A 27,344-nucleotide genomic window follows, 5' to 3' on the forward strand; every position below is an offset into this window, starting at 1 on the left:
GACACCGCCCGCTCCCGCTGCCCGCCCCGGGAGCACCGAGTCACGGAGCGGCGGGGGGGGGGGGGGGGGGGGGGGGGCGTCTGCCGTTAACCGGGGAGAGCGGGGCACGGAGCCTCCACGCCGCAGGAGGGCGCTGCAGGCCGCGCCGGGCGGAAGCGCGTCAGGGCGGGCGTTGCCATGGAGGAGCTGAGCGCGGCGCTGGCGGCCGGCGTGTCCCTGGCAGCCCCCAACAGCCCCGCGGGCCCGCACCCGCGCCTGGCCGCCTACAAGCCCCGCGGCGGCCCGGGGCAGGCGGAGCGCCGGCAGCGGCTCCTGCGCCTGCAGCGGCAGTGAGTGGCGTCCGCTTCCCCTTCCCCTTCGGCCCTGTTCCCGCCGGGCGCTGGGGACGCGGCCCGGGCCGCGGTGCGTCCCGCAGGGGACAACCCGAGCTGTTTCTGCCCCGTCAGGAGGCGGCTGGACTACGTGAACCATGCGAGGAGGCTGGCGGAGGATGACTGGGCAGGGGTGGAGAGCGAGGGCGAGGAGGGGGAGGATGCGGAGGAAGAGGAGATGGACGTGGATGCTGGCAAGAGGCTGCCCAAGCGCTATGCCAACCAGGTGAGGAGCTGCTCAGGGCCAGGCAGGGAGGTCAGCAGCCACTGGGGTGGCTGCGCTGGGGCTGGGCAGGATGTGTCCTGCCTGTGTGGTGCTCGGAAAGGAGCTGCCCCTCAGCTCTGTCTCTGAGACGTGCAGCGTTTAAGTGGAGGATGGACGGAGGTGGGCTGCCTGTGTGCTATGGGAGATTCCAGCCCAAGTTTGTTATGCATCACTTGGTTCAAGAGTTCTGTCTCTCGCCATGTCTGGGACACTGGGAAGGGAAACCTCCACGGGTGGGTTTTATCAGGCTGGGTGCCATATTAGTCCTAAAAGTCTGACAGTGTCCCAGGTAACCATAGCCAGGCCATCCCTGAAGAGCTCACCTTGTGTGGGCTCTTTACTCCTCGTGTTCAGGAGTCTCTAAGCTCTACCATGTATTTAAAAGCAAATCAAGTGCTGGAGGGAAGCTGGAGTGGGGACCAAGATAAGGAGTGCCCAAGCAAGGACACTGTTGTAGTCTGAAGCTTTGTGAGCAGCTGGGGAGCAAGAGGAAAGCTTGGGGGGAGTCTGTCATGCAGGTTGGTTAGATGGAGGGAAGGAGTCAGCCTCCTAACAGGGCGATGAGCAGCACAAATTGCCTCTGGCACACTCAGTGTAGCTGCTGAAGCCAAGTCGAAATCTTGTTCCTTTCTCCTTGAGCTGTGCGTTTTCCACAGCTTCAGGACAGTTGTTACTCACTGTTGTTTGCTCCTGGATTTCTCCGCAGCTGATGCTGTCAGAGTGGTTGGTGGATATCCCTGTGGATCTGGAGCAGGAGTGGGTTGTAGTCGTGTGTCCCGTTGGGAAAAGGGCGCTGGTTGTGGCATCCAGGGTAAGCAGCAGCCATGGTGATGCTGGTAAAGCACCTGCACCTGTTTCCCAGCCAACATAAGACTGGCCTGTGTGTCTGGCTTGACTTGATCTTTCTCCTCTCCTACTTCCTCACAGGGCTCGACAGCAGCTTACACCAAGAGCGGCTTCTGTGTCAACAGGTTCCCATCCCTGCTGCCAGGGGGGAACCGGCACAATTCCATGGGCGAGAAAGGTAACGGTGTGAGGAGGCATTTGGGATAGAGAGAGTTCCCTGCCTCTCCTGTGAGTGTGTGCATGGCAGGCTCAGTGCTGCTGCTCCAGCTTCCCTGAGCTGTGCCTTTGTGTGCTCCTTACGGCTTCAGGCCTCTTCCTGTACCTCTGGGGATAACTAAGCGTGGGCAGTATCCAATACCTTTATGCTAGATAAGAACAGCTTCTAATTAGCTGCCTGGTTTACTGCTACTCTTAAACCTCAACATCCTCTCTGTCTTCCCAAAGAGAGCTGTGTGTAGTGTGGTTTATTTAATACCTTTTGTAGCTTCTTGCTTGCCCTGAGGAGAGGTTACTCTTTGATAAATGCCATTTGCCTGGAACGCGCCTTTGCTTGCTGTGCCCCTGGCTGGTACCTCTGTAGCCTTGTTGGATTCCTCAAGCTAAAGGCTTTTTGTGGTCACAGCGTGTGTTAGCAGAAGGGGATCCCTCTGCACCTCACAGCCTTACATCAGGGTAGGCTTAATGCAGCAGCTATTTGCTCTGGTGTTTGCCTGTTGGGTTGGGCAGTCCCTGGAGCATGTCTGGACCTCCCTGTGTTTGTACGTGCAGTGTACTGCATTTTGGACTGCATCTACAGCGAGGCAAAGCAGACTTACTATATCCTCGACGTGATGTGCTGGAGAGGACACCCTGTTTATGACTGCCAGGTACTGAATCCCCCTCCTCTGCCCTGCCCTCCTTTTTGTTCCCTGTTCCATGAGCTGCTTTGCAGCCAGTGCTGAGCACTGCCCACTACGCCACAGGATGAATATTTTATCTAAGCACCACCATCATCTTTACAGGTTGTGCTGGCTACTGGAATAGTGGGTGCCTCTTTTGTGGGTACTGGGGAACATAGCAGATTTGGGGTGCTGGCTGGTTCTGCAGTGAAGCTGAGTCTGTGCAAAGGGATGGAGATGCTCAGCAGGGGCTCATTGGTGATGTGTAGTGGATAGTCATTATGTCTGCTTCCTTTCACAGACTGACTTCAGATTTTTCTGGCTTTCCTCAAAGATCCAAGAGGAGGAAGGGCTGGGAGAGAAAAGCAGGATTAATCCTGTAAGTTCTTTTGTACTCATGGGAGGAGGACGAGGGGGGTAAGCTCTCCTGTTCAGCAGGCTTCAGTGCTTTCTTTCACAAGCGGAAGCTGGTTTTGTTCACCCCTTACAGATCAGGCTTCAAAGTGTACTTCTGATGAAATGGGATGCCACGTTCAGGATGTAAATAGAACCACTGAATATTGTAAATGAGTGTGGTTTTATGTTCCTCAGCCAAAGTGCTGAGGGAGATCAGAAAGCAGGGTATCAGCTAACTTCCATGCTGCATTTAGCTTTCCCTTGAAATGCAATGGAAAACCAGTGTGGTTTCTACAGGGGCAGTGCTGGTCGGCAGCCTGGCTGGGATGGGATTTATTCTTGCATAGTCTTGTGGGCTCACAAGGCAAGGGGAAAGGCTTGTAAAGCTTTAACCTTCCCTCCTGTTTAAGCTCACTGCCGAAGGTGTCGTTTGGATGCTAGATTGTCACCTGGAGTCCCTCCTGAGTAAGAATAAAGTCTTCTGTTGAAGACTTAAATATGGACATCAGACCTAGAGCCCACAGCAGCTTGGAAAGGGATTTTTGAGGACAGACAGAAGAGATCTGGCAGCCTGGTTTATGGGACATGGTTTGCAAAATGGGACCTGGTGGCTCTGCAGCTCCTGTGCGTGCTCAGCCACAGCGAAGCAGAGCAGCTCCTGAGGGCTGGGCACATACAGATACCATCCTGTGCCAGCAGCAGTGGTATCTGTATGTGGAGAACATCCTGTTCTGACTCCGATGGGAATATCCACAAGACCAGCTACCTAATGAAGGGGGGTTGTTTCAGCTTTCATTTCCTGGGTGGAAAGAGTTGCTTGGCTGAGCCAGCAGCTTGGAGCAGACGTCTGTCTGCTTTGCATCCTGCCCAGAGGTCATCATTTTCTATTTCGGTTAGAAGAGCATCTCAGGGTCAGCTCTCCTGAGAAGTCCTTCCTGCAGTCTTAAAATGCTTGGAAAAAAAGGTATGGGGAGCATGTGGGAGCTGTGCACTGAGGCTCTGCCATCCACATCTCATCTCCCACGAGAGGGAGTCATGGAACTGGGATGGTAAAATACCTGAAATAAATCATTCTGGGCACTGTAGATTTCATGCTCTCTGGGCATTGTGGGTCTTCTTTTAAAGGTCACCTTCTGTTTTGGGAATGAGGCTTGTGAAATTGCAGCCAGGTACAAGCTTTATCCAGCACTGATGGAGAGATGGTGGGGGTTACTGCCAACAGCAATTCCACCCCATGCTCTCTGGTGGCAAGGGTGATTTTTGTAGGTGTTCAAGCACTCCCAGTGTGTCCAGTGTTCTATGCTTGGCACCAAAGCACTGCTTGGTCCTGTTTTGCCTCTAGATCTGGGGTTTGCTGTTCTGAATCCCATCAAGAGGTCTGTCCCAATAACCCCTAGTAGTCACAAAGATCAGTTGCTGAGGGAAGAGTAAGATATTGGAGATACCCATCATGTTTCCCTCCGACTTCATCAGCCAGTGGTTATACCTAGATCATGGAGTTAATAGCCACCAGTGGACCTGCCTTTCAGGAGCTGGTCTGATCCTTTTTCGAGCTTACTTATGCTGTTAGGCCTCTGATACCCTGTGGGAGGAAAGCCAGAGTTTAATGACATGGTCCCTGCTTGAGGTCTCCTCTCCAGTTACTTCCCTTCACTCTCTCCCTCTCACACTAGAGCAAATCCTTCCTCCCTATCTGCCTCCACATTGGTGCTGGATTCAGTGACCTGTTCTGCTTTAGGCCTTACAGTTGTCTCTCTTTTAACCCTCTTTTACTCTTTCAGTTCAAATTTGTGGGCCTGCAGAACTTCTCCTGCTCCGCAGACAGCCTGTGTAAGGTGCTGGCTATGGACTTCCCCTTCGAGGTGAGAACATGGTAGGGGACTGGACCTCAGCCTTAGAGTCACCCCACTGCCAGTGCTTGGAGAGGCACGTCCCCTTTGTTCAGGAGCTCTGAGCTGTGCTGCTGTTTCCCTCTGTAGGGGATGGATGCCTTTCATGCACGTGGCTGATCTCTTGCCCTCTCACCAGGTACAGGCTGCATCCAACCAAACTAATTACAAGAGTTAAACCGTGTGCATTAGCACTCCCTCTCTTTGGGCAGCCTTAGTTTGCTGCTATTGACAACCTGGCAGAGCCTTTGGGGAAGGCAGGGTAGGTGCAGACATGCAGACTGCCTCCAGAAGCAGCACAGCTCACATTCATGCAGCAGTGTGATGGACAGCCGACCTTTCCAGGGCCAGAGCTGGTCCTGCCTGCTGCCCTGGGTGAGCTAACGTGGGTACAGGCATGAGGATCTCTGCCATGTGCTGCCTTATGCAGTTGTGTTTCTCCAGGGGTCTGCAGGGTGGGCAGAGTGGTGTCTTTCTCTGCCCTCAGCCACGGGCTCTGTGTTTTCTTAGTGTAGCTACTTCCATCTGTCTGTGTGTGAGGCACTCAGCTATCTTGGGTCTTGTGGGGAGGAAGGGGAAGGATGCTGGGAAGCTCCTGATGGTTTTTGAGGGGTTTGGGTGTTAGCAATGGGCACGTGAAACATACTGGGGCTGGGGGCAGGTAACTGCAACAGACATGGGTGGGAGGGGTTCAGGTGAGTCTGTCCTGCTCTTACTACCATAGGATCTTGTGGATGGGATAGCACAAGCTCTGCTCTTTGCTTTAGGACAGAGCTGGCAGCCTCCTGCCTTTGGCTCTTGCAGCTCTTGGCTCTCCTCAGGAGCCATTCTCCCAGGAAGAGCAGCTGAACTGGGCACCTGCCTTTGCTGCTTCAGCTTTAGGAATAGGTGCTGGTGCGCTGTTCTGCTGACCTGTGGGAGAAGAGCAGGACAGGCAAACCCACGTGCCACCCATGTTTGTGAGCAGCAAGAGAGGTTCTCGTGAAAGCAGCTCGGTCTGATTTAAACCAGCCTGCCTGACCTGGCACTGCAGCGGAAGAGGATGGAGGCAATGGCATTCCAGCAGTGTCAGTGACAAACATCTGGGAGCCAGAAGCTCCTCCAGTGGCTGCAGCAGTTCCTGCAGAGTGCCTGGTTTAGCCCTAGGATCAGGAACAGCCTCTACAGGGGCTACTTGTCCACTAAACCGAAAGCCACGTGAGGACTGATTTGGCCTTCTGCATGTCAAAGCCAGGATAGTCACTAGAGAGGGGTGGAAAGTCCCATCCCAGGTTTCCTATAGCTGACTCACTCAATGCCAAATGCTTTGAGTGCCTCTGTAGAAACAGCCATTCCTGTATTTACTGCAGAAAGCTTCATTCCTTCCTGAGGCATCTGCTCCCGGGAGGAAAGGCTGGGGAGAATTGCCCCACTGTGGTCAGAGCAGAGAGCTTGCAGCCTGTGAAGGAGTCCATTGCAAAAGGCATGGGGAGGGAGGTGGAGCTGAGCAGTCTCCTTTGTGATTCAGCTGTGATTTCCCTCCCAGGTCCTCTCAGGCCAATACATGCGACCCCAATAAGTGCAGTTTGGCTCAAATCAGATGGTAACATCCAAAAACCCCATGATGCCCCTTCCAGGAATGAAGAGAACCGTGGATCCCTTCATGAACCGTGGGTCCCTTCATGGTGGCCCACAAGAGGGAGCCCAAGAAATCCCTGTAAATAGCTTCCACCCCCAGCACACAACGCAGTAAACTTTGCAGAGGACAGAATGCAGCCTTGCTATAGATAGTACAGCGTAACAGAGGTCTTATGCCTGGCCCCAGCATTTGGGATCCTCGCAAGGCTCTAGTGCATGTGGTGGTGACAGAGGGGGTCAGTGCTTTCAGATCCGGGTCTTCAGGGTTAATCTGTAACCTCCAGTTAGGAGCAGAGCTGGTGTATTCAGCAGAAGTATCTTCCACTGAATCCAATGGACTTTGGCTCAGGTGCCCGGCACTGGGTTTGCAGTGGGTTTTGGAGTGGATCTGAGGAGCTGTTGTGCTCCTCGCACATCTGAGGAGTAAAAGAAGGCAGGGGGGGAGCCCTGTGGAGCACCTAAACTCTGCAAAGCACCATTTGCAGTAGCCTTGAAGGGTGCAACTCTGCCAGGGCAGCTCCTCAGCCAGGTCTCAGAGGCAAACCTGAGGACTTTGAGGTTCAGGGATGTGTCAGCCCTTACTCTGCTGTGGCTGGTGTCAGTGCAGTGACTCACGGGAGGGACCCAGCCAATGCATCCAACAAACGGGAAGGAATAGGGAGGAACTGAAGAGAAGTCAGGGAGAGGAAGAACATCCTAATTCCACCAGGCTGAGCTGCTTGGAATTCTTCCGCTTGGGGGAGATCTTTGGAGCTGTCGGGAAGGCAAAAGCCTTTCCAGGCTCTGAACTTTACCAAAACATTCCTGTGGGTGCTGGAGAATCCCCGTTGCTCATCAAGTGCCTGCACCCACAGGAATGGGCTGGATGTGCAGGCGTGGTGCCACAGACTGGGGCTCTTCCCAAGTCTTCCCAGGAGGCAGGGGAGGGAAACGCCTTGTATTTTAGGTGTATATTCCAGGAGTTACTGCTTGGGGAGGGGCCTGGGAGCAATTCAGCCTGAGGTGGGCTCTTTTTCACGTCTCTTCTGCCCACTCAACCACTCTCAGTTATGGCCAAATGGCCTTTTAAGAGCTAAGAGGAGCAGCACCTCCAGCCTTAGTCAGCCTGACGGCAGGATCCAGCCTCACCGAGCACACCCCTGGGAAGCACAGGAAGAGGGGAAATGCAGATCCCTGAGCAGAGTGGGGTAAGCTCAGCCAGCTGCAGGGTTGCAGAGTGAGGAAATAGCAGCACAAGAGTTAGGGCCTAAACCTTCAAAAGTCCTGAGTGCCCTTAACTGTCATTGATTGCTGGAGAAGTTCCCTCTTGGGATGCATTAGGAATTCATTGTGCCTAAGGCAGCTGGAGGAGGCAGCAGTTACGCTCCTCGGCGTCACCAGCTCTGACTAATTACTCTCCAAATGTATTATTTAAAATACCCTTAATCCAGTAAAGTGGCCTCTCTGTGCATTGCCTTATTCAGAAACCCCATGGCTTTCCTGCAGGATGGGCTGCCAGCAGCCAGAGGAAAGCGCTGGTTATGCTGCAGTCTGCAGGCTTGGAGGAAGTCAAGCCATGAAATCCTCTGATCCTGCAGGTTTCTCCTTTCCCTTCCCCTCTTTATTGCACTGCTCGAGGAAAAACGATCCAGCTGGGAGGTTTGGCCTACGGATGGAGCTTGGGGCCGTCGTCTGGCAGCCTGGCATCCACCTGCAGAGCCTCCAGCTCTGTTCATTCACTCCCTGTCTCTTTATACAGGTTGACGGGCTCCTCTTCTACCACAAGCAAACCCACTACACCCCCGGCAGCACCCCGCTGGTGGGCTGGCTCCGGCCCTACATGGTACCTGAAATCCTGGGGCTGGCCGTGCCCGCCACCGTGCTCACTGCCAAACCAGACTACGCTGCGCGGCAGCTCCAGCAGATCATTGAGAGCAAGAAGAGCAAAAAGCTGGCAGCAGCAAAGGGGGACCCGAGCAGCGCAGCGGCCATGAACGGGCACTACGAGCTGGAACATTTGTCTACCCCTCAGCCAGGAAACTCTCCCGAGGGCTGGGATAGAGCAGGGAGCCACATGGAGAATTAGGCTGCTGGGACAGAGAGGTTGGGTAAGAGAAAGGAAAAGGTTCCCTGCTTCTCACTGTCCCTCACGCTCCCTGAGAAGGGGGCAAAGGTAATCAAGATAGGATGCGTTTAAAGGGCACGAAGGCAGAATGTCTGCTGCAAGTGCCTCTGGGTTATGATGATGTTGGGTTTTTGTTAGTTTTCTTTTTTGCCAGGGCTTTTGTGAAGCCTCAATGGGACTGCCCGGTTCTTTGCTAAGGTGGTCGTGCGTCGGGAAATGAAACGATCCATCCCCACGCTGCAGGGCTCCCGCTTCAGCTCCTGACCCTGCTGCTGTTAAAGTCCCTGGCAAAGCTCCAGCATAGGAACAGTGCTCAGACCTCCGAGGTGCAGCTGCTGCTTGTAGCAGCTCCACCTCCCCAGCCCCGGAAATCAGCCTTTGATCCAGCTCTTTCCCCAGCCCTTCTCAATGCAAGTGTTGTGGTCAGTCCCCTTCTGGGAACCCAAAGTTTACAACAGGCTGCTGTAAATCCAAAGGCTGGGCTTTCCACACCCCACCTCACAGAGAAAACCCCAATTCCCTTGTATCCCCTGCCTCCAGGCACAGCTTTGTGCAGCACGAGCATGGCAGGAGCCTGTCCTCGAGGCTTTCCTCAGTAGGGGGAGGAAGGAATGGTTTTGCTCTGAAAAACGCCAGCATTGATCGTGCCAAATAAAAGGTTTCTCAGAAAGACAAATTCTTGAGCGTCTTCCTGCTACCTAAGGGTGGCTGCGTGCTGTGCCTCCAAATAGGGCTGAGAAACTGCTCACAGCACTCACTGGAGCAGAGGAAATGCTCCTGTGGGTTCCATTCTCCACCGTCCCTCTTGGCTCGGGCCAAGCCCACTTTGCGAGCACCAGCTGCTGCCTCTCCCTAGTTTTAGCAGGGAGGAAAAAATCGTCCTCCATATCCACAGGTTGTTTTCCAGAGGGAGCTGCAAACCCTCTTGCTATGGAGTGAAACACCAAGCTAAACACAGCCCTCTCATCCATGAAACTGCCCCGGAGGAGGGCCTGCATCCAGGCAGAGATAGGGCGCGTGGAGCTGGCTGCCTGCAGATAGCGGGGGCACTTGTATCCTGCCCTCCCACCCCTGGCTTTCCCAGAAAAAGGCTTGTTCCCGTGCCAAGCGTGTGGGCTGCCTGCGCGCTGACCGTGCAGCCGCTATTGATTAGACCAGCGGGCAGCAGGAACTGGCCTCACTCCCCCTGCTCCGGCGGGGAGGAAGCAGCCCCTCAGCTCTGCAGCGTGCGGATGCGGCCGAGCGTGCTGCAGGCTCTGAACGGCTGCTTATTTGATGAAGGTTTAGTGTGATTTAATAAAGCCGCTGGCCTGGGAGGACAAACATCTGGGCTGCCTTGTCCTCCCCAGGCTGCTGGTTCCCCCCATCCTTTGGCTGGCAGGGAGAGCCCTGGATGCCGGGAGCCCGCATCCAGCCTCCTGGCAGCAGAGTTTTCCTTCCATTCAGGCAATTAAAGCCGGAGGTGGGCATCTGGATGTCAGCTCTGCGCATCCCTCAGGGCAAGAGAAAGCTGCAGCTCCGGTTACCGCTGCCCTGCAGCAACTGTTCAAGGTCCTGCAACCTCCGGAATGGAGTGGGAAGGGGAGAGAACCCAGCTGAAGAGGGGGGGGCTGCCTTCTGCTGCATGCTCTGATGGATGGAGGGGAGCAAGAGCGAAGCAACCGGAGCTTCCCGCCGGCTCCAGATGATGCTGCATAGTTTCCCTTTTAAAAGCAGGAGCTGGGGCTGGAGAAATAAATATTTGCCTTATAATTCCTGTTGGAAACGCCAGGCTGTGTTTGGAGAGAGGGTGTTAAACGGAAGTCACCGGGCCCGGCGCCGGTTGTTGCTGTGACTGTTCTATGTGCTGGGCGCGATCCCGCTCCCAGCTGCTCCCTGCCCGGCTCCCAACGGGAAGGGGCAGCAGCTTCAGCAGGAACAGACGTGGGGTCACCCCCCCGAGGGCTTTAACTGCGGCTGTGTTGCCACCACAGTCCTCCTCGGGTGAACAACGTCCCCTGATCCCAGGGCCTGGGCTTTGGTGGGGCGCAGGACCCTGCTCCTTCCCCGCAGACCCTCAGCACTCCCCACCCCGGCATCTGTGCCCAGCCGGGGAGCGCAGTTTCGGGATCGCAGGGGAGGGAAGAGTGAGGAAACAGCTGGAAATCCCGGCCGCGGCCCGTCCTGCGCCGGGGGAGCGCTGCGAGCATCCAGCGCTGGCAAGGGAGGACGCTGCTGCCGGGAAGGGCAGGCGGGAGAGGCGAGGCTGTGGGTGCCCCGGGGGGCCGGAGCCCCGGCCCGGGGTGACGCTCACACAGAACAGCGCGCACCCAGGGCTGAAGGGATGGCCGTGGGGCCCCGCGGAGGGCAGAGCCGCCGCTCCACGGGCTGCGGAGGATGGCTGCCGGAGCCACCCGCCACCATCTTAGCGGCTGCAGCTGACGCTGGGGGTGCCGGGGAACGCGGTGCCCCCCCCACCCCGGGCAGAGCCGAACCGAGCCCGGGCAGGGCCATGGCGGAGGTGCCGGCCCCCAGCTCCCCGCCGGGAACGGCTTCCGGGCCCCCGCCTCCTCCCGCCGGGGCCGGGCTGAGGGAGGAGGAGGAGGAAGAGGAGGAGAGGAGGGGGCTGTGGGCGCTTCCTGCCGCCGCCCCCACCGGGGCAGAGCGGAGCGGGAGCTGAGCCCGGCCCGGCCCAGCCGAGCGGCGCTTCCCTGGGGCCAGCGGAACTTCCCGGGGGGCCGCGGACAGCGCCGTTTGTTACCGGTGTCTCGGGGCTCAGCTCGGATCTTGGGGCACTTTCGGTGGGGACCCCGGGGCGGAGCCGCCCTCGCCCAGCCTGCGGTGGCCGGGAGGGGCCGGTGCCAGCAGCGCCGCCGGTCCCCGGGGATGGGCTCCGCCGGGGCGCCCGCCGCTTAGCCCGGCTCTGCTCGGCACGGCCCGGCCCGGGGCACAGCGGGGCCGCGCAGCATGGCCGCGGAGCTCAGCGCCGAGGAGGAGCAGGTAGGTCCCCGCCGGGCTGGGGCTCGGGCTCGGGCCGGGCAGGACCCCGTGCGCTGCTCCCGTGCCCGGTGTTTTTCTCCCAGTGGGGCGGTTCTCCCTAAGGAAAACCCCATCTACAAAGCCCCCACCCCTCTCCGGACATCCCCGCACAGCACCCCCAGTCGCTCAGGGCTCCCCTCACACCCAAAGGCCTGCGCAGGGCCCTTGCCGGGGCACGCAGGGCGCTGGGGTCCCGCACCCCCGGTAGCGGGGAGCCCCCCCCCGCCGGTGGGGCCGGGGGGCAGCCTGGAGCGGGGCTGCGTGTGCACGCGCTTCCCACGCCCCAGGCCTCCCGTGACGTCCCGGCTTCCTCCGCCGGCCCTTGCGTCACCGCGGGAGGATGTTGCTCGGCTCCACGGAGCCAAGCGGGGAGCATGGGATGGAGACGGCAGCGCCCGGCTCCCCCCCTCCTCTGTGTGCCCCCATCACCAGCGGTGCCCACTGTGGGCTCTGCACCCGCACCCCGAGCCCGCTGGACCGGGATGCGGAGGCTTCCCCGAAGCCAGGCTCCCCTCAGGTGGTCGCATCAGCCACCTTGAGGCTGCAGTGCAAAGGGGAAAGGGACCAGGTGGTCGCTTTTGGGTTGGGTTGGTTGCTTTTCTCCTTTAAAACATCCATCTTGTCCATAGGGGGGTTCCCCAAACCCCCATTGCCCCCCTCAGCCACAGCTGGATGAGTCCATCCTGCAGCCCATGCTTGGGAAACGCAGCACTCCCAGGCTTTCTCCTCCACCACACCTCCCTCTTATCAGCACCGCTCCCAGAGCCTACCTCCAGGGTAATCGAACCTGCAGGAGGTGGGGGTGTTTGTGCCCCGTGTCCCTGGGGGTGCCCTTGATTTGTGTTCTGCATTGCAGAGAGGGCAAAGCTTCCAGCAGACATGGCTCTGGAAGCCCCTGCTGTGGCAGGGAGGATCGGTTTGGTTTGGTTTGCATTGAGAGCTGGTGTCCGGAGTGTTTGGTTTGTGTAGGAATAGTGGATGAAGAAGATGAAGGGGTATTTGCAATAAGGGCTCCAGGTCTGGATCATCAGGCTGGGGTGGGGGAAGGCTGCCCCTGGTGCTGGCCTCTGTGTCTTGGAAGCTAAAATAGTGTCAGTTTCTTTCTTGTCATGGGTAAGTGCTGGCTGGGGATGGGCCATCCCCTTCCTGCCACCTTCTTGTCGTCCTTGGGATCATGGGGATTTCCTCTGCTTGCTCCATTCTCCCCCATTACCAACAGCAAGCCTGGGGTGAATTCACCACTCTCCTCTCCCTGCCAGCCTTGGGTTGTGTCCTGCTCTATAGGATCTCCGCAGTTCCCAGCCTATCCCAGAGGGACCAAGCGGATGTTCCTCGGGGGGTTTTAGCCCATCTGCCATGTTACAGGAGTTATTCCTCCCCCGGTACTGAAGGAGGAGGGTGGGTTTGAAGAGCCCCATGTTCCATAGCAGTGGCTTTGTCACCACCCTGCCCTGGCGCAGCGGGGACGCGGATGACGCCAGCGCTCCATAGAGCAGCATTGTTCAAAGCGCCCGGCCGCGGGCCGTGTCACCCCTGCTTCCTGCTGCCACCCCCGAGCCAGACCCTGTGCTCGGCACCACACCTCTCAGAATCCATATGGGATGGGGACACAAACGATGGTGGGAGCCAGTGGAGCTGGTGTTGGTGCTGGGCTGGCTAACGCCCGCCTGCTGTTGAGTGTCGGCACTGGTAAGCTCGGGATGTTGTTTTGTTCCTGGAGAAAGCTGGAATTCATGGCTGCCAAACCAGCGCTTGTTTTTGCGGAGCTCCCTCCTTGCAAACGACCTGACATCCCTTGAATTGGATACTGGAAGTGGGATTGCGTGCAGCGTGGTGGGTTGGATGCTGAGGAAGGAGACACTGAATCACACAGCGCATCCTCTTGCCGCTGCCACTGAGCCCCTCGGGGCATCCTTCCCATCATCTCAGGGTGTCTTTCCCATCTCCAGCTGTGGTGTTGGCTCTGGTGTTGGTCTGAGGGCAGCGGGAATGTGCCTGGCATCCCTGTGCCATGCTGGGGAGGGAGGATCTCTGCTGTTGGTTTGGGTTTGCATCTGTAGCCCAGCTTTTGGGCAGGTGGGGGACTCCCTGGCAAAGCTGGGGATCCATTCTTCATCTTCACTTATGGATAGGATATATATATATACATATAATATATATATACATATACATATACATACACATGATGTGTGTGTTGTGTTAAGGCTGAAGGTGGTTTTTGTATAGATCCCTTTATTTTCCCATCCCACTTCAACAGAGGGGAAATGGTCGGAAATCTGGTCCATAAAAGAGCTGATTTCGTTTTGTCAAAGCAGAGGATGCTGGAGATGGAGCCATGAAGATAAAGGTGCCCCATCAGTGCAGCTCCCAGGAATGGCTCCTGCCAGGCACTGGCTGGGAGGGGTTGTTGGATGCTCTGTCTCCTTGGTGCCCCACTTTACCCAGTCCCCTGTCCCCCACTACTGCAGAGAAGTGGGGACCAATCCCACTGGCAAAGGGAGGGCTGAGAGCCAGGCTATGGAGATTCTCTTTCAGGCTGCTCCTGGCTGGTGCTTGCCCAGACTCTGATACAAGTTAGGGAGCTCCTGGCTGCGATGTGCCGGGGGTCTGGGCTGTTCCTTAGCAACTTCCCACAGCCAGATGAGCCTGTATCCCTTTGGAACCGGTCTGTTCCAATGCTGGGAATGCAATCCCTCGGATGAGCCGGGCTCCTTTGGCTCATGTCATGAGTGGGGCTCGCTGCCCCCGCCAGCCTTGCTCCGCCGATAAACCCCAGCCCTCGGCTTCCTCCGGTCGGAAGTCATTAATGCCGAGAGCTTTTCTGGCTCAATGGCTCCAGTAACTCCGTGCCTGACATCCAACACTGCCGCCTGCCTGCGCCCGGAGCCAGCCTTCGATGCTCGCTGTCCCTCCTCCTCCTCCCCTTGTGCCTGTCATGGCATCCTCTGCTCTCGTGAGGATGGAACCCCTCCACTTTGGGGGGTGCCTGGATGGGAGCGGGGTGTTCCGGGGACTCCCTCCATCCTGCCTGCATCCTTTGAGGGGTACATGATCCCCCTCAGGTCTCCTGTTCAGCGCAGGGGCTCAATACGCAGCACAAAGGGAAGATGCTTCCATTAGCACAGAAGGTTCAGAAACCCCGAGCCCACCTTGCAAATGCTGCATTCCAGATTAATACATTTTAGGGTTATTTTGCTGGCATTTGGGGCTTGGAGGCCTGCTGGGAGGTTGAAGATTCATTTTGTGACTTTGCTCCATCAGTGCTGGGGTTGGAAAAGTTTCTGTCTTGGTATCTCCTGATTTGGGGTGCTTGGGGAGGGAAGGGTGCTTGTGCAGGATGGCCCTAGTGTATTACGGGGCTGTGGGGAGCAGCAGAAGCACCCTAGGACCGTGCACTGAGCCCTTCTCGCCTGGTCTCCTATGGCCATGTGAAACTGGCCTTACTGGGTGAGCTGGTCTGTGTCCTGAGCATGTCAAAGCACCAGCCCTTGTTACCCACCTTCACATGGCCACGGTTGCTGCCCCACAGCAGAGCTGCAGCCCTGGGGGCCATTGTTGGGTGATGGATTCCCTCTGCGCTGGGGCTGCTGTGTCTGAACAGGAGTTTGCTGCCTGTAAAACCCTCCTTCCGCTCCCCCTCTCCCTCCCATGAGTCTCCCCCAGCCCCGTGCCTGTTTTCCCAATGCCAGCACCCTCCCTCTGGCTCCCTTCGCCACGCTGGCATTGCTCCATCTCCATCTTCCTTTCCCAGTACTTGCTGTAGAGCTCCCAGCTTCACCCAGAGGAGCTGCTGAGTTTGCTGAGCCATGCTCACCCCCTGCCCATGCACTGAGGACCGTGTAGCTCACACCGTGCCCAGGGATGCTCCCGGGGCACTGCTCCCCATCCCGCTGCACACCCCTCGTCTCTCCTGCAGGCAACCAAGCAGTTCCTGGAGGAGATCAACAAGTGGACGGGCCAGTACAATGTGTCCCCGCTCTCCTGGAACGTGGCCGTCAAGTTCCTCATGGCCCGCAAGTTTGACGTCCTGCGGGCCATCGAGCTCTTCCACTCCTACCGGGTAAGCGGGGAGGGCTTCAGCTCTGCGAGGGATCTCTGGTCCCAGGGATGTCCCTCCCCTTAGGATCCCAGACTGGTTTGGGTTGAAGGGACCTTAAAGCTCCTCCAGCTCCAACTCCTGCCATGGGCAGGGACACCTTCCACTAGAGCAGCTTGCTCCAAGCCCCTGTGTCCAACCTGGCCTTGAACACTGCCAGGGATGGGGCAGCCACAGCTTCTCTGGGCACCCTGTGCCAGCGCCTCAGCACCCTCACAGGGAAGAGCTTCTGCCTAAGAGCTCATCTCAGTCTCCTCTCTGGCAGGTTAAAGCCATTGCCCTTGTCCTGTCCCTACAGTCCCTGATGAAGAGTTCCTCTCCAGCATCCTTGTAGCCCCCTTCAGACACTGGAAGCTGCTCTGAGGTCTCCACACAGACTCTTCTCCAGGCTGAACAGCCCCAGCTTCCTCAGCCTGTTCCCCAGTTTTCTCAGTCTGTTTTTGTCTTCTTCTTTCCACTCCCTTATGAGTTTTATCTGGCTTGAAAAATCCTATTCCAGCCATGGCGATCACTATGGAGATCTTGGTGACCCTGATCCCCTCCACTGAGAACAGTGTGTGTGATGCTGCAGAGCATCTCCCCATAGATAAAAGATATATACGCACACCTAATACCTTTCCCATCCTGGTTTTGCTTATGCTTGAAAATGGGGCCATGGAGCAGAGGCTTCCCCTGGGGGGGCGGGTGCCCCATAGGGATGTGAAGGTGGGTCACACCGGCTCCCTGCCCGCAGGAGACGCGGCTGAAGGAGGGCATCGTGAAGCTGAAGCCGCACGAGGAGCCGCTGCGCTCGGAGCTGCTCAGTGGCAAGTTCACCATCCTGGTAGGTTGGGGTCCCCCCTCCCCGAGTTACCCTCTGGTACCGGCGGTAGCCTGACCCTGTTCCCTCTCCAGAGCGTGCGGGACCCCTCGGGAGCCTCCATCGCCCTCTTCACAGCCAAGCTGCATCACCCCAGCAAGAGCGTGCAGCACGTGGTGCTCCAGGCGCTCTTCTACCTGCTGGACCGAGCGGTGGAGAGGTGAGCCTGCGGGTTGCACGTCCCGGGGGTGAGGGGAGGTGCTGCTGCTTGCTGAGGGCTTGGTGAAACCCCTCCAAAAGGCTTCGCTGGGAAGAGATGTGCCACCTTTCCCATGAACATGAATTCCTGCGTCCATGGGCCTCTGCGTTTCGCATCTATAGTTAGGGGAGAGAAGGGCTCACAGCGTCCTGTGTCTTCCCCTGGGTTGAAGTCAAGCCAGGCATCCCCATGGGGGCGTTGAGCAGGGGAACAAAGCCCCCGCCAGCCCTGCAGCAGGCTCTTTCCAGCCTTTCCCTGCCCACGTCCAGGCTCCAGTTCAGCAGAGCCCCTGGTTCCTGCAGGCTTTGGCTGGGGAGCAGCAGCCCCACCACGGGTAATGTGAGCCCTGCCAGAAATACAATGCCAGGATGTCCCATTTATCCTGCTGGGCTCTTTCTGTTTTTGAACATACTCATCACGGGTGGTGTGCCTGAGACAGGCTTAAGGCACAAGCCAAGGCTTAAATAAGGGTTCTAGGAAGAGGTGGTGGAGCAGCTGGGAAATGCAGAAGTGAGGCTGGGTCCTGGAAGCACAAAGGGGATTTTTTGGAGTCAGCAAGTGGAGGGCAGGGCTAGAACTGCTCGTGCAGGAGCCGAGCCGTTGGATGTGATGGGGTTGATGTTGGTCTTTGCCCTCTCTCAGCTTCGAAACGCAGAGGAATGGGCTGGTGTTCATCTACGACATGGCAGGCTCGCAGTACACCAACTTTGAGCTGGACCTCAGCAAGAAGATCCTCAACCTGCTCAAGGTAATGGTGAGGGTTGACCTGGTGTCTGGGGATGGCTTTGCTCAATGAGTACATGAAGTGCTGTGGGTTTGGTGTGGATTTCCACCCTGGACCATGCTGACCATGTCTCGGCCGAGGAGCACCAACCCCATAGGGCTCAGGAAGGCGCTGGGAGCCAGACCCAGCCATGCTGCAGTATCCCATGGCTGGGAGGGCTCAGCTGTCCCGGCTGGAATTCCTCCCGCAGCTGCTGGCAGCACTGTTGGGAAAACAGATGCAAATTATTCTCCAGTCGTGCTGGCATTTGGTGCCTCCTCCCTTCGCTGGAAGGAAGAAATAACAGCAAATACTGGCCAGGGTGTGCGCTCTGAGCAAACCCTGGCTCCCCTGCAGAGCCAATCCCTTATCCTGCCTAATTCCATGGAAATCATTTGATTTCCTATGGGAAAAAGATGTGCTTCAGATGTGGCATTGCTGCTTTGGGGTCTCTTTGGTATCACCTCTGCTGGGACGTGCCCCCACACGCTGTCAGAGCATGGAGAGGGGCTGGTTCCTACCCCACAGCGTGGCTCTGACCCCCTCCTGCCTGCAGGGAGCCTTCCCGGCCCGGCTCAAGAAGGTTTTCATCGTGGGAGCACCCATGTGGTTCCGTGTGCCCTACTCCATCATCAGCCTGCTGCTCAAGGAGAAGCTGCGGGAGCGGGTGAGCTTGGGGACCCCCAGCACGGGACCCTTGGGGAGGGCTGGGGCTGGTTTCCTTTTGGGACAGGATGGCGTAAGCACCCTGTGCCCCTCGGCTCCATCCGCTGAGCTCAAATCCATGGGAAACAGAGGCTCCCTCGGCCTCCTCTGTAGGAGCCAACCTGCTTTGGTGTTTTCAGCAAGTAGCTTTGGAAGTTGCCTTTGGTTTCTTTCCTTGTGGGGAGGCTGCCAGCAGCAGCAAGTGGAGGCAATGGTAAAGGATTAAAGGGAAAGGAAACCTCTGCTGAGCACACAGGAGAAAGGGAACTTTCAATACCTGTGCTCAGACCCTACCTGGCAAAGGCAAACCCACCTGAACCAGCATCCTCAGCATCAACGGTGCTGATAGAGCCCAGCTCCAGGCTGATACCTCCCTGGGCGGGACTTTGCCCCTCTGCTTTGGGTAGGAGCTCAGAAATGTGGAGCTGGGTGTCCATGTGGACTCCCACCCTGGGAACGTGAGGTGGGGACAGCCCTTGTCCCCCCACTGATGTCCTCTCAGGTCCCCTTCCAAGGCAGAGGAGGAAGGGGGAAGACCCCAATGCTGATTGGGGTCCATGGGAACTGGTCCAGGCTGTTGTGATCTCTGTCCCCTTCCCCAGCAAACCCTCTCCATCCTTCTTGGAGTCACCCCTGTGCTTCCCTCTCTGCCCGCAGGTGCAGATGGTGAAGATGTCGGAGCTGAAGGAGCACCTGCCCCGGGAATGCCTCCCCGAGTACCTGGGGGGGTCCCTCAGACTGGACCCTCTGAGCTGGAACTGCCGGTTCCTGCCGCAGCAGAACGGGCACCCCGACCCCCTGGACGAGCTCATCCTGGTGCCGCTGGCGGCCCCCAAAGACAACGGCTCCGTCCACGTCCCCGGGCCCAAGTCTGTGACGCTGCAGGAGCTGCTGGACCACGTCAGCCACAAGCAGAAACGCGGCATCTATGAAGAGTACGAAGACATTCGGCGCAGGAGCCCCGCGGGCACCTTTGTGTGCTCTTTGTGAGTTGGGGGCAAGCAGCCCATTGGGGGGACCCCTCTCTTGCAGCAGAACACTGGGACCCTCTCCCTCTGCTCCCGCTGCCTCTTTGAGGTGCGCTGCTCTGTGTTAGCCATGGAGAGCCCCAGCCTAGCGACGCTGCGAGCCCGTTTTGTGGCTGTTGCAGCCACAGGGGGACAGCAGGGACAAGGACGTGGCTGGGACTCTGCTTCCCGAGGCTTTGGCCAGCTGATGGCAGCAGAGCCCAGGCTACAGGCACTGAAGGCTTGTGTGGAGGGAGAGGTGTTCCCTTTCCTTCCCTGCCTAGAAAGCATCCCTACTTCCCTCTCCTCTCCCCTGCCTCCCAGGGCACCCTACAACCAGGAGAAGAACCGGTACGGGGACGTGCCCTGCCTGGACCAAACCCGAGTCAAGCTGGCAAAGCCATACAGCCGCCCGGAGGTGAGCCGGTGGGGATGGGAATTTGGGGTCCCCCCATCCTGGCTGTCCCCCCACCCCGGCCATGGAGCTCCAGGGGGCTCATGCTGCGCATGCTTTTGTCCCTGCAGCTGACTGACTACATCAACGCGAGCTTCATGGATGGCTACAAGCAGAGGAACGCTTACATTGGGACTCAGGGTACGGCGCAAGCCACCAAGGGGTCATTTTGCTCCTGATGCATGAATGGGCTTCACCTCCCTGCCCAGCATCAGTCACCAGCCACAGTGGGGAACATCCCGGGAGCAGGGCACTGCCCAGCAAGTCCCCTTCTCTCTGGGTGGATTTGGCCCTCTCTGGGTCCCATCTGCCCAGGGATGAAGCAGCAGGGAGCAGAGAAGGGGGGATCAGGGCTGAGCCATAGGGATTTGGTGCTGGAGCAGGGGGCAGTCGCTTGCAGCTCCAGGCAGGGTTGGTGGATCCACACTGGGGTTGTCCCCATGAGAAAGGGCTCTGGTTGGGGGCAAGGGGCTACTGGGCAAAGAGGCTTGATGCGTGTGGTGTCCCTGCAGGGCCTCTGGAAAATACCTATGGTGACTTCTGGCGCATGGTGTGGGAGCAGAATGTCCTGGTGATCGTGATGACGACACGGTGAGTGCACATGGGGGGCACAGTTCAGGTTTCCTTGGCAAAAGGAGCATTTCTGATGCTGGATGGGTAGCGCTGCACTCCCTGCAGTGACCCTGCAGCCGTGGTGCCAGCCAGAGCCCTGCAGGGTGGGGGCATCACATCAGGAATAGGCCATTCAGCCCATGTGGGGACCAAAGGGGGGTGGCATGGAACATGTCCCTAAGTAAGGCGAGGAGGACTTCACCAGCTTATCCTTGTGCTGCTCCCAGGCTGGAGGAGGGAGGCAGGAGGAAGTGTGGGCAGTACTGGCCCCTGGAGAAGGACACAAAGGTGTGCTTTGGGGCGCTGACCATCACCAACCTGGGCGTGGAGAACCTCAGCCACTACAAGAAAACCATCCTGGAGATCCACAGCTCAGAGGTGCGTGGCTGCAGCAGCCTGGCAGGGGGACACCGGGAGTCCTCCATGGCCAGGGGAGAGGGTGTAACCCCACTGCTTGCCCCCAGACCAGGGAGCGGCGGCTCGTGTCCCACTTCCAGTACCTGAGCTGGCCGGATTACGGCGTCCCCTCCTCTGCTGCCACCCTCATTGACTTCCTGGGGGCTGTGAAGCAGCAGCAGCGGGTGGCAGTCAGTGCCCTGGGACCTCGCTTCAAGGGTCACCCGGGAGGACCCCCAGTCGTGGTGCACTGCAGTGCTGGCATCGGCAGGACAGGTAATGGGGTAGCGGGGATGAGGATTTGGTGGCCCCAGGAGAATCGCAGAATCCCAGCCTGGTTTGTGTTGAAAGGGACCTTAAAGCTCAACCAGCTCCAAATCCCTGCCACAGGCAGGGACACCTTCCCCTAGAGCAGCTTGCTCCAAGCCCCTGTGTCCAACCTGCCCTTGAACACTGCCAGGGATGGGGCAGCCACAGCTCCTCTGGGCACCCAGTGCCAGCGCCTCAGCACCCTCACAGGGAAGAGCTTCTGCCTAAGAGCTCATCTCAGTCTCCCCTCTGGCAGGTTCAAGCCATTCCCCTTGGCCTGTCCCTACATCCCTTGTCCCAAGCCCCTCTCCGGGTTTCCTGGAGCCCCTTTAGGCACTGGAGCTGCTCTCAGGTCTCCCCTTAAGGAGCCTCCTCTTCTCCAGGCTGACCCAGCCCAGCATTCTTGGGCACTAGTTGCTGGCTTCTGATGCCCATGGCATCACGTAGGAAGGTGCTGGGTGTGCTGATGGCCACCACTGCCCCTCTCTGATTCTCCCAAGAGGCTGCAATGTCTCTTTGGTGGCTGACACCATCCCCGTTGCCATCCCCAGGTACCTTCTGTGCGCTGGACATTTGCCTGTCGCAGCTGCAGGACGTGGGCACGCTCAACATCTACCAGACGGTGCTGCGCATGCGGACCCAGCGCGCCTTCAGCATCCAGACCCCCGAGCAGTATTACTTCTGTTACACGGCCATCCTGGAGCACGCCCAGCGTGAGGGGCTCCTGCTCGCCAACCACAGCCGGCCCGCCCCGGACAAGAGCTCACCGGGACACTGAGACCCACAGGACCCAGGGCTGCCAGAGCCGCCTCTGCGCCCACCAGGACGCAGCAGTGTGCAGGCAGCTGCCCACCAGCAGCAGGCACTGCCCATCCGTGACCATTAGCACTGCTGTCAAACTGTGCCTTATCAACCCAAGCGGTGGCTGTCGCTCACTGGGGGCAGAGGACGGCGCGGGAAGAGTCTCTCGCTCCTCCCCACGGTGTTTGTGTTGGGTGGGTGGTTGGCTGGTTGCTTGGGGAGGTGGTTTTTCTTCTCTTCGAGTTGTGTTCTTCTTTTGTTTGATATATTGTTTTGGTGGGACCATCTAAAATGTATCTAAGAGGGGCTTTGTAAAGCCCTAGGAAATGTATTTCCAGTCCTGCCCCTGCTGGGGGCTTAGGAAGAGGCACCTACTTCAGTCTTACCTGCCACTACGTCTGTGTGTCTGTATGTATGTGTGTATATAATATATCCACGCTGTGCCCGTCCCCGGCTATTATATAGATACATATATACAAGCACCCGTTCTCACAGCTCCCGTGGGGCCCTCCTGTCCTGCCCTCTCCCTGCTGTGATCCCTGGAGCGGTGAGTTTGGGCCTGGCTCTATCTTGTCTTCCTTTGTTTCCCCCTTTCCTGCCTCCCCTGCTCCCCACGGGCAGCGCTGGGACCCGGTACCCCATGGGGTTGCTCGACAGCATCCCCTGCTTCCCTTCTCTCGTCTTCCCCATCCTCACCTCCCGCTGGGAGACTGTGCTCCTGGGAGGAGGGTCTGGAGGCCATTGGCTGTGGGTTGGCTCACCGGCGTCCCGTGCCCCTTGGGACGTCACTAGGTACGAGGTGATGGGGACAGAGAGAGGGATGCATGGGGACCGACCGGCTCTCCGGGTTGCCGGCAGTGGGAACCCAGCCCTGTGGTGAGTCACGGGCTGGAAAAGCGCTGAGCACAAAGAGCCTGAGCCCTGGAGAGGTGACAACCGAGGGCCGGGGAGCTGGGGCTGCAGCGCCTGCACCTTGGGCCTTTATACTGTAATAAGCTCTTTGAATGTGTATATTCTTATTTTTTTATAATCGGGGGGGGGGGGGGGCGGGGGTTGGGGTTTTGTTTGGTTGTTTTTTGTTTTTTGTTTTTTTTTTTATTTAACATTAACTTGATCCAAGCCAGAGCCAGAAGTTATTTGTAAATGTTCCTGTTTTGCTCTCATTCAGAGAAATGTTTTTGTTATTGTTACTTTTTGGGTTTGGTTTTGATTTGATTTGTATCGACCTATAAATATACTACCAGTGACCAGGCCTTTTGGCTCTTGTGGAGTCAGTCTAGGGCAGGAGAGGAGAGGGAGGGGAGTGGAGGGCTTTGTGGTTCCCAAAATCAAGCTGGTCCCATCCCTGGGGACACACAGCCCTGCCACAGCCTCATAGCACTTTGGGGAACATGGGGTGGGATTTGCATGGGGCTGGAGGGCTCAGGCCCTGGTCCTGGGTGAGGCCCCATGGGAGATAAGCAGGCTGCAGGCAGTGTCCTTGGGCAGGCAGGATAAGGGCAGGAGGGAAGGAACAAGCCCCCCTCCATGCTCCTACCGCTCTTCTCATGCCCCAGAGCATCCTCTCCTTTCGTCCTTCAAGCAGCAGGCTCTTTGGAGATGCTGCTTCTTTGTGTAGTCCCTTTCTCCACCTTCCTTCCATTCATTTTTACTAATAATTCCTCAGAAAGTGCCACCCTGAAGAGCCATCCAGGACACCAAACCTCTGCCTGTGAGGAAAACCCAGGGCCTAGATGGAAAGGCAATGCCCTGAATGGAGGGGCCGAGCAAGCGGGGCCACTGGCCACGCTGTCAAAAAGGATGGGCAGCTGCTGATTTGAACAGCGTTGTGATGCTACAGGTATCACTCAAGGCATGGAAGCAAAGATTAAAGGAATGGAGGTGTTGGGCATTCCTGGTATTATTTCTTCAGTTACTGCCATGCTCTGGGCAGCATCCATTGTCTTCCTGCTTTTGGGAGTATTCAAATGGTGGCAGCAGCATTTGGCTGCTGGATTTGGGGGTGAGGGCACAATACCGTATGGGCAGAGCTGGAGGGGAACGTGGCTGAGCTGCCTATGAGCTCCAGGGGTGACAGCCTGCCCCAGTGCCTTTGGGTATGAGCAATGCCAGTCCTGGAGCAGCAGCCACAGCCTGAGGCTTCAGGGAAGGGAAGAAAGAAGGTGGCTGGTGCAAATTAAGCCCTAGAGCCAGCAGGAGAGCACATGTCCCCGAGCAGGCTCACAGATAGGTGGGAAGAGAAGCATCTGTGTTTGCTCAGCTGGAGTGAGCAGAAGCCAAGGAGGCCTTTCTGGGATTGGCAGAAGGGGAAGCCTGCAAGCTGTGTCAGACTTGGCCATGCCAAACTGGGGCCAAAGCATGGGTGGGATGGCTGGAAAAGGACTGGTGGCAGCAGCAGCGTGTCTGTCCTGGAGGGGTGCATGCGCCAGTGCCATGGCTGGGTGGGATTTGAGTACTCCTGGTGCTGTGCATGTCCTGCCTGTGGAGCTGCTTTGTTTCAGCTGGGGGGGGGTCTCCTTCCTGCTGTGCTCCTCAAGCAGCATCGGCCTGACCTGCAAAGCAGCTCCTCCAACTTGGGCTGGCCTGGAGTTTCCCTCCCAGTCCCTGTTGCAGGGCAGCTCCAGCATCCAAGGGAGCTCCTCATCCCTGGGAAGAAGGATCCCAGCACCCTTTCTTCACCCAGCTGGGCTTTCCTGTTGGCACATGTGCAGGAAATCCAGAGCAGGGCAGCAGAGCTGGTGCAGGGCCTGGAGCACAAGTGTGATGGGGAATGGCTGAGGGACCTGGGGGGTTCAGTCTGGAGAAGAAAAGGCTCAGGGGGGACCTGATCGCTCCCTGCAACTGCCTGACAGGAGGATGGAGCCAGGAGGGGCTGGGCTCTGCTCCCAAGGAACAAGGGATGGGACAAGAGGAAACAGCCTCAAGCTGCACCAGGGCAGGTTTAGATGGAGCTGAGGAACAATTCCTTCCCCAAAGGGTGCTCAGGCATTGCAACAGGCTGCCCAGGGCAGGGCTGCAGTCACCGTCCCTGCAAGTGTTCACACAGCGTGGAGATGAGGCCTCAGTGCCGTGGGTTAGTGGTGGCCTTGGCAGTGCTGGGCAATGGTTGGACTGGAGGAGCTTAAAGGGCTTTTGCAACCTCGTTGATTCAGCGATTCCATGATTCAGGAAGGGGGTGTTTGCGTCTCATTTTCAGGCCTGTGCTGTGAGCAGTAGCTCTCCTTGGGCTTTCAGCAAGGTGCTAGGACCACAGCCCAGCTTTAGATTGTGCCCTGTGTCCCACGGGCACCCCTAGCCCCTGTCTCCCTTTCCCAGGCTGTGGAATCCCACCCAGCCCCACTCTGTGTGCAAGGGTAAAGGCAGTTGTGCCTTTTAGCTGAATTCTGTGTGATGAAGGCACGGAGAACCAGAGCATTTCCAAAAGACCCATGTTCTGCCTGCCCGTCAGTATTATGGCAGAACACCAGGCACCACTGTAAAGGAGGCTGTTTAATCAAAAGGCACTTCAGGTTCATGTTAATATACATTTATTTTAAGCTTAATTTTTCTTTTTTGCCTTTTAGAATGTTTCCCTTTTCAACTCTTCTTGTGATAAGAGCAGCAGTCGGTGGGGTTGGACTTTAAACTGGAGGGTTGGAGGGTTTGTAACTGGCCCAGAGGCCTTCAACAGGCAAATGACAGCAGAGACAGACAGAGGATTCCCTTGGCTGCCTTTGGGCAGCACAGTGGAAGGGGAAAACACTGGCTCTGAATGGGAATTGCTGGAATACGCTGTCGTAGACCTCAGCAGCTCCCTGCAAGGAGGGACAAGATCCCATCTGTGCTGGAGGCGGAGGAAAGGGTTGTAAGCATTTTCCATGGGAAAACAACCCAAACACTCCCCCCCCCCCCCCCCCGACTATTACCAAGGCTGTGTTTCTTGTCAAAGCTGGTGTTTTCAGTGCTTCTGCACAACACGAGGGTTTGTTCCATCCCCTCCTCCTCCCTGTGCCAGCAGGTCCTGCTTGGCACTGGGATTTCTGTGGAAACGGCCACTTCATGCGGACAGCCAAGTGTTACTGGGAATGAAGCTTTGAACTGCTTGGAGAGGGGCGGGAGGAGATTTGCTTTGCCCTGCCTGCAGCATCAACTTTTCCCTGGAGCACCCCCGGGATGGGGATCAATCACTGCCAGCAAAAGTCACAGTGGGGATGTCCTAAACCTCAACAAGCCCCAGCATGAAATGCAAAGAGGCTGCAGATGGGATTTAAAGGGAGATTCCAAAGTGGCGATGCCATCCCTGTGCCCACCTGTTTCACTTGGCTTCCTGGGTTTCTTGGCCGGATGTGCACTGCCTCGCTAATGACCATTACTCCAGTGCTTGTAATTGGTCCTGGGAGTGTGGAAACAGCCTGGCTCTGGAGTGCTTCATTTCTCAGGCCTCCTCACCACCAGCTTCCTATGCCTGCTCCATGGTGGCACAGCAGCCCCCCTGCAGGGTCAAGCACCTCCAGTCACAGACTTTCCAGCACCTAAACTGAGCTGCAGCTCCTAGCCAAAGAGGTGAGCGAGATGTGTGGAGTGTGTGCAGCTTTATTTCCTCCCTCTGGAGTGTGACCAGGCCAGGCCTGGCTTCTCCAGGCAGCAGGGGCTGGTGCCTGTGCAACTCCCTCCACAACTGTGTAAATGCTGCGAGGAAAAAAATAATAATAGAATCCCAGCCTGGTTTGTGTTGGAAAGGCCCTTAAAGCTCATGCAGCTCCACCCCCTGCCATGGGCAGGGACACCTTCCACTAGAGCACCTTGCTCCAAGCCCCTGTGTCCAACCTGGCCTTGAACACTGCTAGGGATGGGGCAGCCACAGCTTCTCTGGGCACCCTGTGCCAGCGCCTCAGCACCCTCACAGGGAAGAGCTTCTGCCTAAGAGTTCATCTCAGTCTCCTCTCTGGCAGGTTAAAGCCATCGCCCTTGTCCTGTCCCTACAGTCCCTGATGAAGAGTCCCTCTCCAGCATCCTTGTAGCCCCCTTCAGACACTGGCAGCTGCTCTGAGGTCTCCACACAGATTCTCTTCTCCAGGCTGAACAGCTACAATGGTCTCAGCTCATACAGGAGGTGCTTCAGCCCCTGATCATCCTCATGGCCTCCTCTGGACTTGCTCCAACAGCTCCATGTCCTTATGCTGAGGACCCCAGCACTGCACATAGTGCTGGAGGGGGTCTCCCCAGAGCACAGCAGAGGGGCAGGATCCCCTCCCTGAGCTGCTGCTCACGCTCTAGGGGTGCAGCCCAGCACACGGGGGGTTGTCCTGGGCTCAAGCACACCTGAAACTAGGCCATGGTGATCTTCTCACTCGAAACCCCCAAGTCCTGCTCCTCAGGTGGCTCTGAACCACTTCTCCACAGAGCCTGTAGCTTGGGATTGCCCCAATCGTAGGACCTTGCACTTGGCCTTGTTGAACTCCATGTGGTTAACAATAATAAAGAATCAGAATTACATTAAAAACCAACCCCATCCCGCGTTCAGCACCGGCTGTGTGCAAGGCCCGGGGGATCACCCTCTTCCACCCTTCCTCCGTGAGGCCTCTCCCTCCGCCGCCCCAACCGCGGTGGGCGGTACGGCCGTGACGCTCGCTACGGCGGCGGAGAGGAAGCGGGGGGGGGACACGGGGAAGACACCGGGAGCTCCCCCCTCCTTCACTGCCATCGAGTTCACCGTTAACGGTCGGTACGAGCCGCTTTAGCCCGCCCGCTCCCTCACGGCGGCGGGAAGAAGCCGCTGA

The 27,344-nt window shown here is 57.6% G+C and overlaps 2 protein-coding genes and 1 long non-coding RNA gene across 3 annotated transcripts; 2 read left to right on the forward strand and 1 right to left on the reverse strand.

Moving 5' to 3' along the window:
• The first annotated feature begins 115 nt into the window (after positions 1 to 115).
• On the forward strand, positions 116 to 9,042 carry SNUPN (snurportin 1). The gene is made up of 8 exons (XM_057412959.1): positions 116 to 329; positions 447 to 597; positions 1,343 to 1,447; positions 1,564 to 1,660; positions 2,251 to 2,348; positions 2,662 to 2,739; positions 4,538 to 4,618; positions 8,001 to 9,042. Exons 1-8 carry the CDS (start codon positions 178 to 180, stop codon positions 8,325 to 8,327), a joined length of 1,089 nt encoding a protein of 362 aa, XP_057268942.1. The 5' UTR covers positions 116 to 177; the 3' UTR covers positions 8,328 to 9,042.
• Positions 9,043 to 11,074: 2,032 nt separating this feature from the next.
• PTPN9 (protein tyrosine phosphatase non-receptor type 9) lies at positions 11,075 to 22,032 on the forward strand. The gene is made up of 13 exons (XM_057412957.1): positions 11,075 to 11,345; positions 15,301 to 15,444; positions 16,214 to 16,303; positions 16,375 to 16,499; positions 17,181 to 17,286; positions 17,858 to 17,968; positions 18,664 to 18,992; positions 19,338 to 19,431; positions 19,539 to 19,608; positions 19,980 to 20,058; positions 20,307 to 20,457; positions 20,544 to 20,751; positions 21,336 to 22,032. The coding sequence occupies exons 1-13, from the start codon at positions 11,313 to 11,315 to the stop codon at positions 21,560 to 21,562; spliced, it is 1,767 nt and encodes a 588-aa protein (XP_057268940.1). The 5' UTR covers positions 11,075 to 11,312; the 3' UTR covers positions 21,563 to 22,032.
• Positions 22,033 to 25,095: 3,063 nt separating this feature from the next.
• On the reverse strand, positions 25,096 to 26,077 carry LOC130601115 (uncharacterized). Its single transcript, XR_008972592.1, has 2 exons — positions 25,875 to 26,077; positions 25,096 to 25,403 (listed from the first exon to the last, which is right to left on the reverse strand). It is a non-coding gene; the product is annotated as an uncharacterized LOC130601115 (long non-coding RNA).
• Between the last annotated feature and the right edge of the window lie 1,267 nt (positions 26,078 to 27,344).

Source organism: Pezoporus wallicus, unplaced genomic scaffold (genome assembly GCF_028554395.1).
Source record: "Pezoporus wallicus isolate ANWC-B61680 ecotype Strahan unplaced genomic scaffold, APGP_CSIRO_Pwel_v1 contig_13283, whole genome shotgun sequence".
Classification (NCBI taxonomy): domain Eukaryota; kingdom Metazoa; phylum Chordata; class Aves; order Psittaciformes; family Psittacidae; genus Pezoporus; species Pezoporus wallicus.